Consider the following 17,197-nt stretch of genomic DNA (forward strand, 5'->3'; position numbering starts at 1 on the left):
TACCCAAAACTTATCATCCTGTAAGTGCTGCCATCTCATTCCATCATAAAGATAAAAACAAAGTATGAGGAATTGCCACTTCAACTATTATGCTAGAAAAGCAGTAATTCAAACTTGTGTTTTTGCAACAAGTGCCTATGACTATCCTTTAAATGCATCACTAGGATTTCATCAATCATTAATACACAATTTAAAAAAAATGAATATACTAGTATAAAAATCACATGACCCAAACCATCCTGTAGCTGTAAAAAATATTTAAAAAGTCATGTTTATCGTTTTTTTTTTTTTTTTTTTTTTTTTAAGCCTAGATGTTAAATGGTGTAAAACCTTAATTTCCTTCAACTTAACATCTTCAAAATTGGATGGGTTTATATAAATTTATCTCAGGGATGACTGGTATGCTTTTATGAAGATGAGAAGCAAATCTATTGGTACTTTTTAAGGTGCATGAATTGGCTATAAATAAATAGACACACACACACACACACACACACACACACACACACACACACACACACACACACACACACACACACACACACACACACACACACACACACACACACACACACACACACACACATCTGCTCAAACTGCCTGCCTAGAACTAATCTATTAACCTTTAACTCAACATCTACATTCTTTATATTTTCAGTAAAATGGAAAGTATCTCTTACATAAGATGGTATGGAGCTCAGTGGGAATTTAACATTCTATCCACTAAAATTACAAGTATTTTAGAATATTCTGCTGACACAGTAGGGTGGAATGGAATGTCATTTATTTTATTATGGATCTTGGGAATCCAAAAACTGAAAAACAAGGATCGGTGACCTTAATAAAATTCATATCGTGAATCAAATAACAAAAACGGAAGTATAAATGTCAGCAAGTACAGTCTCAGTCACTGTGTTATCACTGTTCACTCACCTCATATACACTTTTAAGTAACATTTTGTGTCACTCAACCTTCTGAACATTTTCACTGACCATGATAACTAAATCAGCACCTTTGTGTACTTTCATGTAGTAGTTATCAATACCTTTAGTGAGATTGTCCAAAATAACATGCTTATCAATTCCCAAGGTATAAAATTACTGATTTAACAGGCACATTCATGATCTCCCAACTTCTATTTCAAAGCATTTTCAAAAACTTTTGAACTTGTATGTAATACTGAAGTACACAAACTCTACTTTCTAAAAGTATTAATGTTCACAGTATTTAAAGCTACAGATGTCATTAAGAAATTTAAAATTAATTAATCTACAATATAACTTTAAAGACTTCAAAACATAAATGTTCATTCCACATCTTGAAGTGATAAATGTCATTATTTTACTTAAAACAAATAGTAGTTCAGAAAATCAGTTTAAGACCGTTTACAATCACGGTCTGTTGCAAAAATGATTTATCACAGTTCCACGAGTTTCTCTGTGCTTCCGGATGCTTGATAAAGTGTGGGTAAAGTTTTGATTCAAACATACCAAGTCAGAGTAATTTTGATGCTAGTGTCCTCCTCTCTGTTGAGTTTCTTCTGAAGATACCATGGGTCTGGGTTGGGACACTGATCTGGATGAAACACCATGCCTTCTCTGTATGGATTACTCCCAATTTGAATCTTGATTTTGTTGAAAGCCACTTACATTCATGGCAGCCAATCAGTATGATCATCTCCTTGAAGCATCAATTGGTGGTACTTCTAAAATAGTGCCTTCCTCTGTTTGACATGATAAATTATTGTCTATGCCCAATATGCTGACTGCAGATTAATTTCTCTAGGTTGTTTTAAAATCTGCTTATACACCTTAAGGGAGTTATATTCTTTTTCATCATGGACCGATTTATTTTGATTCCTTTCTTTTAGTTTGACCTTGCAGTTATTTGTTCATAGCTTCTTGCTTGCTATGTTTATGGCCAAAGAGACCATCAAAAAGCTAAGCCACATCATCCAGTAATGGTGAGAGACTACCCAAATGCCATCAATAAACAGACTTTTTCCACTTTCTCCACATATCCCAAGTAAAAATTTGTGATCAGACCATCCAGTCATTCAGAATGGTTTTAAATGTAGTCAGGGGAAGCATACTGCTTGATAGGTAAGGACAACCTATTCCTGAAATGTGTGACAAGTTGGGTTAGGTATCTATCATACCATCTGAAGTTGTTGATGTGATAGTATAAGTTTACGTCTCTAGAACAGACGGTTGCTTTACCACTAGTTTTGTTTAGGTGAAGAAGTTCAAAAAGTGCTGGAGCTTTCACAGCATGAAGACTAAGCAATGGTTACTTTTCAGGAGTCTGTATGCCACTGAATTGAGAGAGGAGGGCTATTAGTCTATCTCAGTAGGTTAGGATACTGATATCTGAGATCCTTTGGGAAAAGAAAGGTTGAGTTCTATCAGGCTTGTTTAGGAGATAAGCAAAGTATATGCCGAATGGTACATTATATTCAATGATAGGCTTAATAAAGAATGAAAAAACTGGGACTGTAATTTCTTTGGACCCTGAGAAGATATCATGATCTGTTATCAAAATATGTTGCCAAGTCCCTGATGACTGTCAAATTTAAGTGGAAAGGTGTCAGTATCATAGGAAGTAATGATTAGATTTACAAATGGAAACTTGGTTTTGAGGGTAACATCATGCTTGACACGCCAAGCATTTGTGTGGTCCAGCCCTTGTTGAAGAACTGAGTATCAGAATGAGACATGATAACCTCCTCCAGTTTGCAGTCATCAGCAAACCTAGTTAGCCATAGTCCCTTGATACTGGATTTTATTTCATAGACATGCATACCAAAGAGGACTAGGCCCAGGATATAACCCTGTGAGATAACACTGGTGATAGTTTTCTGTCTAGAGAAAAGACTCCCACCCTTAACAGTATGGGTTCTGACAGACAGCCAATGCATACATACATACATATAGACATACAAATATTTCAAGCACGGGCATTAATGCCTTTCTAGCTTGCCAATATGCCAAAACACTTTTTCCCATAATAAGTATCCAGGCTGCTCTTAAAAATATCTAAACTAGTATTTGTTTTAATGTAATTTGGTAGTCTGTTCCTTGCTTTAGCTACTCTGTCAGAGAACCAGTTTATACACTTCTCATGCCTATAGAATCTTCTGTATAGGTTGTCTGATAATTCTCTAGTACTTTTTGATAACCCCAAACATTCCCAGAGGTAGATATCTCTAAATTCCCTATATAACTAAATAATATCTCCTCTTAGATATCTGTTAGAGACACTGTACAAGTTCAGATATTTTAGTCTTTCATAATACCTTAAATTTTCACATCCATGGATGCCCTTGGTATATTTCCATTGTACTATTTCCAGTTTACTCATGCTTGTTTTCTTAGAGGGTTTCCATATTGTTATCCCATACTCAAGTCTGGGTCTAATGTAACTAACAAACAATTACCAATCCAGCAAACTATGTATGGGTTAATGCAGAGCTGGGAGAATTTGTCAACAAACCCTGCAAGAGGGATAGTATTAAAAGCATTGGCAAGGTCCAGATAAGTAATGTGGTCTGCATGCCCCTTATCCATGGCCTCGGTAAACCTTTCAAATAACCCAAACATATTAAGCAAGTATTATCTACCTCTTACAAAGCCAAACTATTTTGCATCCAAGGGAAATAAGGTAACCTATATCATTCTTTGTTAGTTTAACTTAATAAATTGCATAGCCTTGCAAATAATATTAGTGAGAATCGCAGGTCTGTAATTATCAAGGTCAGGAGATGGATCAACTTTATGCAAGTGCACCTCAACTGCCATTCACCACACCCAGTGGAGAGACTCAGGTTGAAGAGTTGATGGAGGGGTTTTGCTAGGTGGGATTTTATGTTTCTAAGTAGCTATCCAGGTAAACTGTCAGGATCCATGGAAGTAGTGTCCTAGGGGTCAGTTTGAAATACCCACTTTGTTAAAGTGGCAAGCAATGCCCTTTAAACTTATCAATGGCTAACATTTGTATCCTTTACTATTAGCATGTTGATCTCAGGATGTAATTATAATTAAAGTACATGCTTTAAATTTCATTATTGATACTTATTAGGTAAAAACGTAAAACTTTAAAACCTGGCCTTGTATCTCAGAAGTAACACTTCTAACTATCTTTAGCATAGAGTTGACATTAAGCTACTTCCATGTCCATGAAAGCTTTTAAAGGATCATCAGTTAAGGATTATGGACCAGTCTTTTCAGGCCCATCCCATGTGGTGGGTGTATCATTTAAACTCCATGATGCATATCTTTAGGTCTTACTCTCAGGTTAGTTGATAAAAAAGTGGAGCTTTGTCATCACCATGGGCTTGGCAATCACAGCCATCTCTTAGCTGTAGTAGCGAAAGTCTGAAGCAGTCACTCCATTGTCATCATCTTTGCATAGTAACAACTACAGATGTACTCTACACCAAACTCCCAATCCATACTAAAGGAGGACTGTCTCTCCAACTGAAAAAAAAAAAGATCAGCTAATGGTCTTTCAGGCAATGAAAGTGATAACTGATGATTCCTTTTTACATGGAGAAAATTGTGCCAAATTTGCCTGCTGCACCCATCAATAAACTGCTAAATAATGCAGGAGAGACCACCAGTCCATAAAATAATGACACTTTTTTTCTTATTTATTTTCCTTTACTTTTTTTAAATAATGAAGGTTTATTGAACAGAAGGAAGAAGTACTTGTGTAAACTTTTCCTGTATATACAGTGAAATAAAAGAAATTATATAACCAAACTTTTCTGATAGTCTCCCCCCCTCCAAAATAAATAAATAAATAAAACAATCTCTCATATAGCTTGTAACACAGACCAAAGGTGTGTTCAAACCAGGTTGATTCATAGGTTCATAGGTTCATACCAGGCTATCTGCCCTAGGGCATTTATAAGCCTAGCCAGAGTGTGTTTGGCTTTTGCCACCCATTTTAAATTAATTTTGCTATGCCCTTTTTCGAGGTTAGTATACTGTACCTCTGTCTAACAGTGACACAGAAGTGATACCCGGGATAAACCTACGATCTCCCATCCACTCATCAAGATTCCTCTTGAAGAGAGTCAATGAGGGGCTCTGCCTAACCTGGACTGGGATTTTATTCCAGAGTGAAGGGAGCCTCTGGGTTATGAATCTGTCCCTCCAGCATGTCCTATTTATTTCAGTGCTGAGGTTCAAGTCTCTCAAGCATGTAGCTCGATGGGATTTGGATTTTCTGAGGTGCAGCATGTCCATTAATTCTGGGTTGGACATGGCTTTATACGTCAGGCACAGATCGCCTCTGAGCAGGTGGTATGCCACTGAGTAGAGCTGGAGTTTCTTTAACCGGGCAGCATATGGCATCTGTTTGAGCCCTTTGATCCTCTTGGTGAGGTACTTTTGGGGTCTTTCCAGTTGCTGCAGGTGTCTGGTAAGGTACATCCCAAAGGGGCATTGTACTCAATTATGGGCCTGATGAGGGATGAGTAAAGAGGCACGATGACCTCCCGTGATCTAGATGTGAATCCCTTCATGATTAGGTGGGCTATATAAAATGTTTTTCTAACCACTTTGGCCACGTGGTTGTCAAATGAGAGATTGCTATCAACTTGGGTCCTCAGGTCCCTAATTACTTCTTCTGTACTTAATGGATTACCACCTATGTGGTAATTTGTGGGCACTTTGTTTTTGCCAAAGGGGATGACTATACACTTTTTGGCGTTTAGCTTGAGGCCATGGCTCTGGCACCAGTTGTCTGTTTCTATGAGGCCCTTTTGGAGGATGCTTGTGTCACCTGGAGAGTCTATTATGGCCCCCAGTTTGCAGTCATCTGCGAACTTGGTCAGCCACAGTCCTTCCGTGTTGGCCTGTACCTCCGAGAAATATATACCGAACAAGAGAGGTCCCAGGACTGAGCCTTGTAGGACGCCACTTGTAACTGGTTTGGAGTCTGACATGGCTCCAGCAATTCTAACCATGTGGGTTCTGTCCTTGAGCCAGTTTGCAACCCATCTAGTGACATAGGGGTTTATATTTAAGCTGGTGAGCTTATCTATAATGCCCAAGTGAGGTATTGTATCGAAGGCTTTTGCGAGGTCTAGGTAGGCTGTGTGGACCACCTTCCCCTCGTCAATGGCCTTGGTGACTGTTTCAAAGAAATCGACCAGGTTTAAGAGGCAGGATCTGCCCTTAACAAAGCCGAACTGGGTAGGATCCAGTGTCTGTAGGTCCCCAATATCTTTATTTATGAGGTCCATGATGATCCTTTCCATAGCTTTGCAGACCAAGCTAGTCAGGCTTATGGGGCGATAGTTTCCAGGATCCGTTGAGGCACCACCTTTGTGGAGAGGGACCACTGTTGCTGTACGCCACTCTTTGGGTACATATCCTGTAGTAAAGCTGAGACTGAACAGTAGTTTTAGGTTTGGGTTTAGCTCTTCTTGGAGTTCATGTAGGACACAGCCCGGGACACCGTCTGGTCCCATTGATGCTGTGTTTTTTGCTTTGGAGAGGGCGGCTCTTACCTGAGCATCTGAGATGTCGGGGGGGTAGCACTCTGCTGGGATAGATATTTGCCCTTTTGGTGGGGAGGGGGGGAGAAGTTTGCACTGAACCTGTCAGCTAGGATGTTGGCAATGTCTGTGGGTTTGGTGTATTTTTTGTCATTTTGGACTAATTCTGAGCATATCTGGGAATTCCCACCCAGGTTCCTAACATAACTAAAGAAAGCCTTGTGATTATCCTTAGTGTCCTGTGCAATTTTTCTCTCGAAGCTGGCCTTAGATGATTTTATGAGTGCCCGTAGTTTTTTGCTAATACTGATCAGAGATACCTTCCCTTTTGGGGATTTTGCTCTATCATGTAGTAGCTTCCTCCTTCTATTGTATAGTTTGTTTATGGCTGGGGTCCACCAGACTGTCTGCCTTTGGAGGATTGGGTATTGGTTTTATTTGGGATTGCATGATCCATGCATTCCTGAAGGTGTTCATAGAATGCATTTATAAAGAATTCTGCGGTCTGGGCCGTATTTTCCACAGGCCCGGGGGCTTTGAAGGATTCCACCTCGGTTTTGAGGAGTGTGAAATTTGCTTTAGAGAAGTTTTTCACTGTGGTTTTCTGGGCAGGGGGTGGGGTCGGGATGTGAATATGCAGTGAGATTAGTTTATGGTCTGATCTTACCAGTGAGGGATACACTTCTGGTCTGGAGCATAGAGTCCCCATGTTGGTGATGATCAGGTCCAGTATGTTTTCCTCTCTTGTGGGAGTGGTAACAAGTTGTTCCATAGCATTTGAGTTTATAAATTCTAGGAACCTTTGGGCTAGGGTGTTGGAGCTAGAGTAATGCTCCCAGTCTATGTTTGGGTAGTTGAAGTCACCCAATATAATGGTGTTTGGAGATACCTTCGTATTTTCCAGTGTTCTCAGGAAGGCCGAGTGGGGTTCCTGGGTTTGGGAGGGTGGTCTGTAGCAGGCTATAAACTGGAAGGCAGTTTTACCCACTGTTAGTTGCACATGGATAGTCTCTGATGCGTTGTGCTGTGCCACCAACCTGGAGGTGTGGGTATCTTTGACGAATATTGATACTCCCCCTCCTTTTGTGGTTCGGTCCAAGTATTGGGGCCGAAAAGCATGGTATGAGGTATAACCTGGTAGTGCTGGGGTGCTCTCGGGAGCCTTGAACCAGGTTTCTGTTACTGCACAGATATCGATGTTCTCCATGCTAAGGAGAGTTTCTTTCCACAGAAAACCTGTTCGGCACAAATTATCTCTTCATGGACAGGCAACTATCTGTGGCTAACAGGGTTATAGCCTTCTTATTATATACCATTTAAATTATTAATTGCTCATAAACAACAATTCTTGTGGGAAGCTTTTCTAGCTAATAGAAATGTAGCTACTCATTTTAAAGAAACAACACTATTTACAACAGTGCTGTTTACATTATGTCACATCAATTTTACAACATTTAGACATATAGAGAAAGAGTCATCACACTGTTACAATATGCACGTGTGCCTGCAGAGAGACACACACACACACACACACACACACACACACACACACACACACACACACCAGTATTCTATTGCTAATTTATAGTCCATTATCACAGTGAATTAAAAATATATTACTATGGTACAGAAGAGCACTTCTTCTACCAAACATTACAAAAAGCAAACCAAAACAAAACAGAAAAATTGTACAGCGCTTTGCTTACTTACTTGCATTTTACATCACAAACTCAGTTGCATTCCTACACTCTGTCTTAAATGGAGGGCACATCACTGAGGCAGACTGCAGGTCTGTGAACCTATTTTCACTGTTGGTTCTGTAGCAAAGCTGTTATTGAGCATGACGTGCTTTGCTGAATAATGTTTGGAGGAGATGTGACACCGGTTACTGTCTGGTGTGTGCAAGTGAAGGGCAATGTAGTTAACTCCCTTTAACTTGAGGTGCAGAAACTTTGGAATTCAGAGTTAATCTGTAGGGTGCTGGAGGGACTTTGCCTCCACAGAAAAAAAAAAGGTTTTAAGTTTTGATGTAACAAGTCTTGCTTCTGGCAGGTTACTTTCATTTTCATGAAGTTGGTCTACCTTTTGGAAGTGTGAGTACAGCAAAGTGAGGTTCAAATAAATTACTGTCACTTTTCTGATATGAAAGTCTAGCATAATGTTTTTTTTTTTTATTTCCGTTATAAAATGTTTTGGATATAGCTAAAATGCCTTCTGCAGAGTAGCATACAGCTAATGTAGTGCATTTCACTGGGAATCATACTGTACTAGGAAGGAATTCCTTTTATACTAAATTAATATAGTATGTGTTACAGAATTTTGCTTAGTGTACTAAGGAATAACTGATACAATAATCTGAGGACTCAGAGACATAAATGTCATTACTTCCCATGCATAAAAATGGGCAAAGAGACTTTTGCAGAGTACCAAGATATCTCATTTACACCCTTAACTATTAAGGTACTAAACAACCTGCAAAGACATATCAATGATGACAAAGCGACAAATGGATATGTATAAAATTCTGCACTTCTGTATATACACCATAATGTCCCCTTAAATAGATATAAACTGAACATTCTAGTGGTACTTCTAAAATAATACACACCTACAGAGATTTCTTCAGACAAGTCCAAGTACTGGATAAAATGTGGCTGCCATTTTGAATAGTGATGATTGTATTTGCTCCTTTAGGACACAGGATCTTGGACACACATTATGCTTTTGGTCCACTAAAGTACGCACAATTCGAAAACCATGAAGCATTTGTCTGCAATATCTTGGAATATTTACATACTCACGCATACTATGAGTAACTAAGCACAGATGAACAATTCTGCCATGACTGGTCTCATTACAACTCTACTGCTTAAGACGACTTACAGATACAAATGGTTAAGGTATGAAAATGCAACCCAGTAAAAATGACTAGTCATTTTCTAAGTAGACAAGTCACTTTTATGTTACATTGTCACATGTTTTCTCTTACTAAGTAGTTTAATGGTTTAGGGTTTTGCTAGGTTGGATATTTAACTACACTACCTTCCATATAGGAAGGTCTGTATTTTGCCATACCAGATAGCATTATCACCTGTAATTTCAGTAAGCTAGTTATGTCCTGTGAAAAAACAAGAAAAACTAATATACAATATTATTGATATGTCTGAACAGCTGGGGTGCCTTCTGTACGGAGTCTGCATGTCCTCCCTGTGGTTGCGTGGGTTTCTTCCGGGTGCTCTGGTTTCTTCCCACATCCCAAAGACATGCTGTAGGTGGATTGGACACTCTCAATTGGCCCTAGGTGTGAGCGTGCATGTGTGTGTGCCTTCTCTGGAAGGTTTGGTGCCGGGCTGGCAACTCGGCACTGTAAAATCTCCACTGCCAATTGTTCTGCGGATCGTTGTTCTGCTGTGGCGACCCCTAACCGAGATAAGCCGAAAGGAAATGATGATGATTGATATGCCTGAACACAAGTTGAAATTGCACTACCTATGTATTACTTCAGCATAACAACTTCAGCATGAAATTAAAGTATATCAGTAGAAATGTGTTGTTGACAGGAACAAGAACAATGTGCCTACAGCTCTAAGTACAGGCCTTTCATCTAAACCACATGTGTGCACAAAGTCCCTTTCTCTGCTGTCTGCAAGTATGCACAAGTTAGGCAATAGCTCTGTGACCTGTCAACCACTGCAAAAGTGCAGAGCACAACACAGCACAGTAATATCCCAATATCACAGTTCAGACTCAAAGACAAAATAACTGTGACAAGTCAATATGAAGGAGGTCATAATTTTCATAGTATATAAATATGTTGATCAAAAAGCTTCAATAGCAAGAAAGCAACGCCACAGCAGTACCAACACTTGAAATGCACTTACTTTGGAATGCTCCATGGCATGGTGGGTTGCCAGGCCGAATGGCTGAGGCCCAGGGTTGAATGTTGCACCAGGAAACAAAGCAGGCTGTTCAGTGTATTTGGCTTTCATTTCACTTGTTTGATGTCCCATGGTCAAAGGGGTCTTCCAAGCATGCTCACTAAGCTTGAAAAACACAAAACTCAGAATTAGAACAGGTGTCTACCATATGTCTCTCTCTTTCTTCACAACCATTGTTCCTGTCCCCATCTTCTTGTCCTCATCATATAACTGATAAAGAACATTTGGGGGGAGGAGGTTTGTAGACAGCTACAGTGGGGAGGATGTAGGCAGCTACAGTGATTATGGATTTCTGATTGTTTAGGTGGAGTTTGGCTATTAGTATTTCTTCATTGCTGTATTGTGGATTAGTTGAGAGGTAGTACGGCTTTGTAAGGTGGCTTGAAAGATGATGGCCACGCCCCCAGCCGTACCTACCTCTCAACTAATCCACAATACAGCAATGAAGAAATACTAATAGCCAAACTCCACCTAAACGATCAGAAATCCATAATCACTGTAGCTGCCTACATCCTCCCCACTGTAGTTGCCTACAACCCCCCACCCCCAGATGCTAGGAACATCCCAAAACATACATATCTACTTATCATCTATTTTCAACTGGGAAACCATCCTGTTCAGTGACCTTAACATAGACTGGACCTCTGACAAACTTAACTCTACCCCTCCATAATATTAACCTCTATCATTTCACTCAGCTGATCCAACAACCAACCCAATTTGACAAAGTATCCAAAAACATCCATACTAGACTGCAATGCATACTCTCAACCAACCCTGAAAAAATTAATTTAGTAAACACCATCCCAGACTGTGTCAGCTATCATCACCTCATTTACATTAAGAGAGAATACAACAAGCCCTGTAAACTTTATACTTCAACTCCATGAGAAACGTAACCGATTTTGATAAATCCATATTTAATAACACACTTAAACAATGTGACTGGGAACCTCGCAAATATCTGCCTCTAGATTAAGTTGTCTGCCACTTCAAAAACTCCTTCTTAATCATACTACACCAACAAGCCCGCTGAGCTATAAAAGAGTGAAAATAAATAAATTCTGCCACATGGTTAACCTGCCAAACTAAACAATTCATGGGAGACAGAAACAAAGCCTGGAAACAATGGCACAAAACTAGGACCCAATCTTTCATAGGTTCATAGGTGTGTACTAGGCTATTGGCCCTAGAGCCTTTACAAGCCTAGCCCATAGAAGTACCCTGGCATCATGCCACCGACGTTAGTTCCCAGTGCCTCTATCAGCTACAGCCACTGGAATGATCCCTGGGGTGATCTTTCTATTACCCATCCATTCATCAAGATTTGTCTTGAAGAGGGTCAGTGAGGTGCTCTGCTTGACATGTATGGGAAGTCTATTCCAGAGCATGGGCAGTCTCTGGGTGAGGAACCTGTCCCTCCAGCATGTTCTGTTGATTGTGGTCCAGCATGCTCTGTTGATTGTGGTAATGAGTTTGAAGTCTCTGGTGCGTGTGTGTAGAGGGATTGGGATTTCTTTAGATGTAGCATTTCTAACAGAGCTGGGTCAGACATGGTTTTGTAAGTCAAGCAGAGATCACCTTTAAGTAGGCGATATGAGACACAGAATAGCTGGAGTCTTGAGTTTGTCCATGTAGGACATGTGTTTAATGCCTATGATCCTCTTCATGAGGTACTTCTGTGTCCCCTCCAGCTGTTGCCGGTGTCTAGTGAGGTACATGCCAAATGGGGCATTATACTCTATGATTGGTCTAATAAGGGAAGAGTAGAGAGAGACGATGACCTCTTTTTTCCTGGATGCAAAACCCTTGGTAATGAGATGTGCCACATAGAAGGACTTTCTGACAACAGTGGCAATGTGGTGGTCGAAGGAGAGGTTGCTGTCAACCTGCGTCTCCAGATCTCTTATAACGCCTTCAATGTTCAGTGGGCTCCCATCGATGTGGTAAATAGTGGGAACTGAGTTTTTACCAAAGGGGATGATGACGCATTTTTTGGTGTTAAGCTTAAGGCCATGGTTTCGACACCAGTCATTGGTCTCAGTGAGGCCTTTCTCTAGGATGTCTGCATCACTTGGGGAGTTAATAATGGTTCCCAAGCTTGCAGTTGCCTGCAAACCTGGTCATCCAGAGTCCCTTTGTGTTGGCCTGGACTTCTGAGAAGTAGATGCTGAACAGGAGGGGACCCAGGACTGATCCCTGTGGGACTCCACTCGTGACTGGTCGGCAGTCTGAATTGGAGTCCGCTGCTTTCACACTATGTGTTGTATCTGTGAGCCAATTTGCAACCCACCTATTGATATAGGGATTGATGCCTAGTTTGGCGGGTTTATCAATAATTCCTGAGTGAGGAATGGTATCAAAGGCCTTGGCCAGATAGATATTGGTTCCTCAGAAACCACACAAAGGCACATGTTCATTATGATAAAAGAGCTACTTCTCTACAAACCATGCCAAACATACAAAAATCGATAAGATTTGACAAAATTTCAACAACCTCCAAAAACCAGGCAGAAAACCCATCCCAAATCCTTTCCCATTTGAAAGCATGAGGACATTGCCAATAAATTCAACAAACACTTCATATTCAACTCAGACAATAACAAGCAATACCCACGCTCACCTAACCCCCTCTGACCATAGCTCCATATCCGACTCAGCCTAACAACCATCTAGAAAAATACCATAAAAAAATACATAAAAAACTGGAACCTACATTAGCTACTGAAATATTGCTATCTGAATACCTCAGTATAGCCGCTAACACCATTTGCTACCCTCTATCTATCCTAATTAGTAGATCCATTACAGAAAACTACATCCCAGCCCTGTGGAAAACTTCCTTCTTAATGACATTACACAAAGGTTGCAGATTTACCGAACTATCAAATAATCATTCTATAGCAATCTGTTCTCCTCTCTCCAAAGTACTTGAAAATGTATACATCAGCAACTCCTAGCCTTTCTACTTGATAATCAGTTACTTTCTCCTACCCAACATGGCTTTTGACCGCAGCACAGCACCAAAACTGCTCTGCACATTTCCTATATACCATTAATCAAGGTACAAACTCAAGTAATTTTGTCTCTACCCTTTTCCTGGACTTGTCAAAAGTGGTCAACACAGTTTCACGTCAACTACTGCTCCAAAAGCTAAATCTTATAGACCTCACAGCTGCCTTATCTAGCTGGTTCATCATCAACCTAAACAATCATACTCATTATGTAAAATGGAATGAATTCCACTCTACATTCCTTCCAGTCACTACAGGAATCCCCCAAGGCTCCATACTTGAGCCAATACTTTTCAATATCCTCCTTAATGACATGCATAAGGAATCAGAATTTGCCACCATAATACAACATGTTGACAATCTTCCCACCTTAGAAACCACCACACAAGAAACTTTTTAGAAAACTAGTTCAATAAATCTCAGCTTTTTTAAATCCCCAAAAAAACAAATTAATACTATTCTTTATCATAAACATAAATGAAAACAGCTCTGACCTTAATATTATTTCCTCAAACAACACAAAAATTGAAGATGTCACAACACAAAATCACTAGGAGTTATCATTGATAAGTTAAAATCTGATCTGCGCATTGACACTGTAGTTAAAAAGGAACACTGCAAACAAGGCTCTCTTTACAGTGCAAAGCACCTGATAAGTGATCATAGTAAAAAAAATAGCTGCCACCTCTGTTCTCCTTCCTACCCTCCTACATACCTCAACAATATTCACAAATCTTAACCCTTCCACCAGATACAAACCAGAAAGCAACTTCAACAAAATTAGCAAATTCGCCTGCAGCCTTACAAACCACTCCCATCACTGCACTGTGCTCAATACCCTCAAATGATTTGATCGAAATTCGAAATGTCGACCATGGGGAACCAGCATCTCCTTACAGTGCGGAATGGAAAGATTTCCACTTCCGCACTGTAGTGCGATCTCAGAGTTGGTATATTTAAGTTCTGGGGGTGCAGGGGGGCATAGCCCCATCTGCTAGCAACATGAAGGTACTTTTTTTTGTTTTTTATTTTTTTATTGTATGGTCGACATTTCGAATGTCTATCATATGGTCTCGGCCATATGAATGTCGACATTCTGAAATGTCGACCATATGAAGTAGAGCCTCCTCAACACATCACCTTCTCCCAGTTACTCACAGCACATAAAATACTTCACCATCCACTTAAAATATCCTCATTGTCAAATCTCATCCAATGGCATGTACCAAATTAGAACCCTAAAATCCTCAGAACTTTTAACTTTTGTTAATAACTCTAATAATTATTACAGTGGTTCACTATTCTCTGATGCTATCTCTAAGGCACTGCACAAATTTCCAAACCTCATCAGGGTTTAAATGAACTGCAACAATTCAAATCTATCCTAAAATATCACCTGGCAACTAATAAACTATGCAACCTACCTATAATTTTAAGTGAATGATCCTAACTCTTTCCACTATGGATACTATCAAGTGTACTAATATAGTATTTTTGATTCTACTCACAATATTTTAATGTTCCATTTGTATTGTCCACTTTTATTCTTCCTCAACTGTTGGGTTCAGATCAGACCCTCGGATCCGACTTGGAGATTTTTCACAACTTGTGGAACATTGAAAGCTGTCAAGCTCCTCCCTTACCCACAATGCACTAGTCCCCTACCATACCTCAGATCTTGTTTGCTGACTTTTAGTGACTATGGAAAAGAACAAATACCAGTATTTGGAGCTCAAACAGTGGTCCCTTTAGCATCTTCTGATCCTTTCAGAAGTCAAATTGGTAGGGAGTTGGAGGGAGGGAAGTCAAGGAAGAATGAAAATAGACAACACACGTGAAGCGTCATGGTGAGTACATAACTTTTTTATCTGATGTTGTCATTTTCAGTCATTATTCAACTGTTGGGACAGAGTGTCCAGCTACCTCAATCATGGGAGGACTCTAAGGAAGGATAATCCTGAGAATTGTTTAGCCAAAGGCTGCTCCACCCCTACAGACTACATCCAATTTGTAATGAACAATAAAGGTATAAGGGTTAACTCAAGTTGCAGCTGCACAAATATCATCCAAGGAAGATCTAGATACAAAACACTGAAGAAGTTGCCACAGACAAGGTAGAATGAGATTTTAGAAGTTTTGGCAAAGTCAAACCTTCTTTTTGGTAAACAAATGAAATACAATCAGTTAACCATTTGGCTAAGGTCACTTTAGTACCCAATTCTGAATCCGAAAATGAGACAAATAATTGATCTGATTTCCTGAAAAACTTTGTCCTGTGAAGGTAAAAATGTAACTGTCTGTGAGCATCCAGCAAATGTAACATATATTCTCCTTTGTTTGAAAAACTGGGAAAGAAGACTGGACGATTGACTGACTAATATTGGATTCTGACACACCTTAGGAAGGAAGGAGGGGTTAGTTCACATGGTTATCTTATCCTTATGAAAAATCAAATAGGAGGTTTAGAAGATAAGGCTTGAAGTTCTGATACTCTTTTAGCAGATGTAATGGCCACTAAAAAGATAGTTTTCCAAGTTAGAATTTTTAATTCACATTTGGCTCAAAGGGAGATTGGGTCAAGGGCTGTAAAACTAAATTCAAATCCCATGGGGGAGCTGGGTCTTAAAAACAGGGCCTGAGAGGAAAGGTTCCCCTTATAAAGGCCTTGCAGAGTTTGAAAGAGGCTAAAGATGAAATTTTACTCGATATGAAAATTATAAATGGCAGCTACCTGTACTTTAATAGTAGAAGAACTAGCACCCTCATTAAAGATTTTTGCTAAAAACTCTAGAACCTTAGGTGCTGGTGCTGAAAAAGGGTCAATGTCATTCTGCTGTGCCCAAATAGCAAACCTTTTCCATTTACTTCTGTAAAGTTTTCTAGTAGACGCTTTGTGGGAGGATAAAAGAATGTGGTGAACAGGGGAGAACAGCCTGGAGTTTCTTGATATTAATGGAAGTGGAGAAACCATGTGGTTAATTTCAGGCCTAAGACATCTGGGTGTATTATGTTTGTTGGATGAGACAGGCCATCTTTAATTGGATCCAGAATCCATGGGGATGAAGCAGATGAAGCCAAAGAAAGGGGAACCAAATGTGATGAGGCCAATAAGGAGCAATGATGACGACTGTGCTCTTAAACTGAGATGTTTTGTGAAGGAATTTGGTGATAAGAGGTACATTGGAAAAGGAATAGAGGTGACTGGGGGGGGACAATTGTGGAGAAGAGCATCTCTTGGTGATTCCCCCGGTGGGGTGACCACAGCAAAGTACCTGCTGCACTTGTTGTTGAGGGGAGACGCAAAGAGATCACAGCAAGGTTGGCCCCATTGATGGAAAACTTTTTCCATCACTTTCATATTGAAAGACCACTTGTGAGGCATTATAATGGACCTGCTTAGCCTGTCTGTTGTCACGTTGGATTTCCCCAGAATGTGCATTGCTATCAAAAATCATTTGGTTGAGATTGTCCATTGCCACACTCTCAAAGCTTCTTGAAACAGGGGTAAGATTTGGTTCCAACTTGTTTGTTGATGTACCAGACCACTGACATGATGTCCATCTAGATCGCAATGGTTCCAGAGGGGACAGTGTCTTGAAAAGCCTGCAACACTGAGAGGACAGCTCTCATTTCTAGGACACTGATATGCATATTGGCCTCTTTGAGGGACCACGTGCTTTGGATTGTCTTTCCCATGAAGTGCCCCCTACCTGTAATCTGGGAAGCATCTGTGGTAACT

General features: G+C 40.0%; 1 protein-coding gene across 2 annotated transcripts in view; it reads right to left on the reverse strand.

The window, feature by feature from the left end:
* Positions 1-17,197, reverse strand: part of LOC122811483 — a 1,134,152-nt gene that overhangs the window by 44,486 nt on the left and 1,072,469 nt on the right. For both annotated transcript variants that reach the window (XM_044083349.1, XM_044083348.1), the window contains exon 3: positions 10,388-10,549. In XM_044083349.1, the coding sequence (XP_043939284.1) occupies positions 10,388-10,549 (162 nt within the window). The remainder of the gene's footprint in view (positions 1-10,387; positions 10,550-17,197) is intronic.

The sequence above is a fragment of the Protopterus annectens genome, chromosome 9.part0, assembly GCF_019279795.1.
Source record: "Protopterus annectens isolate FY-2018-M chromosome 9.part0, PAN1.0, whole genome shotgun sequence".
In the NCBI taxonomy this organism is placed as follows: Eukaryota; Metazoa; Chordata; order Ceratodontiformes; family Protopteridae; genus Protopterus; species Protopterus annectens.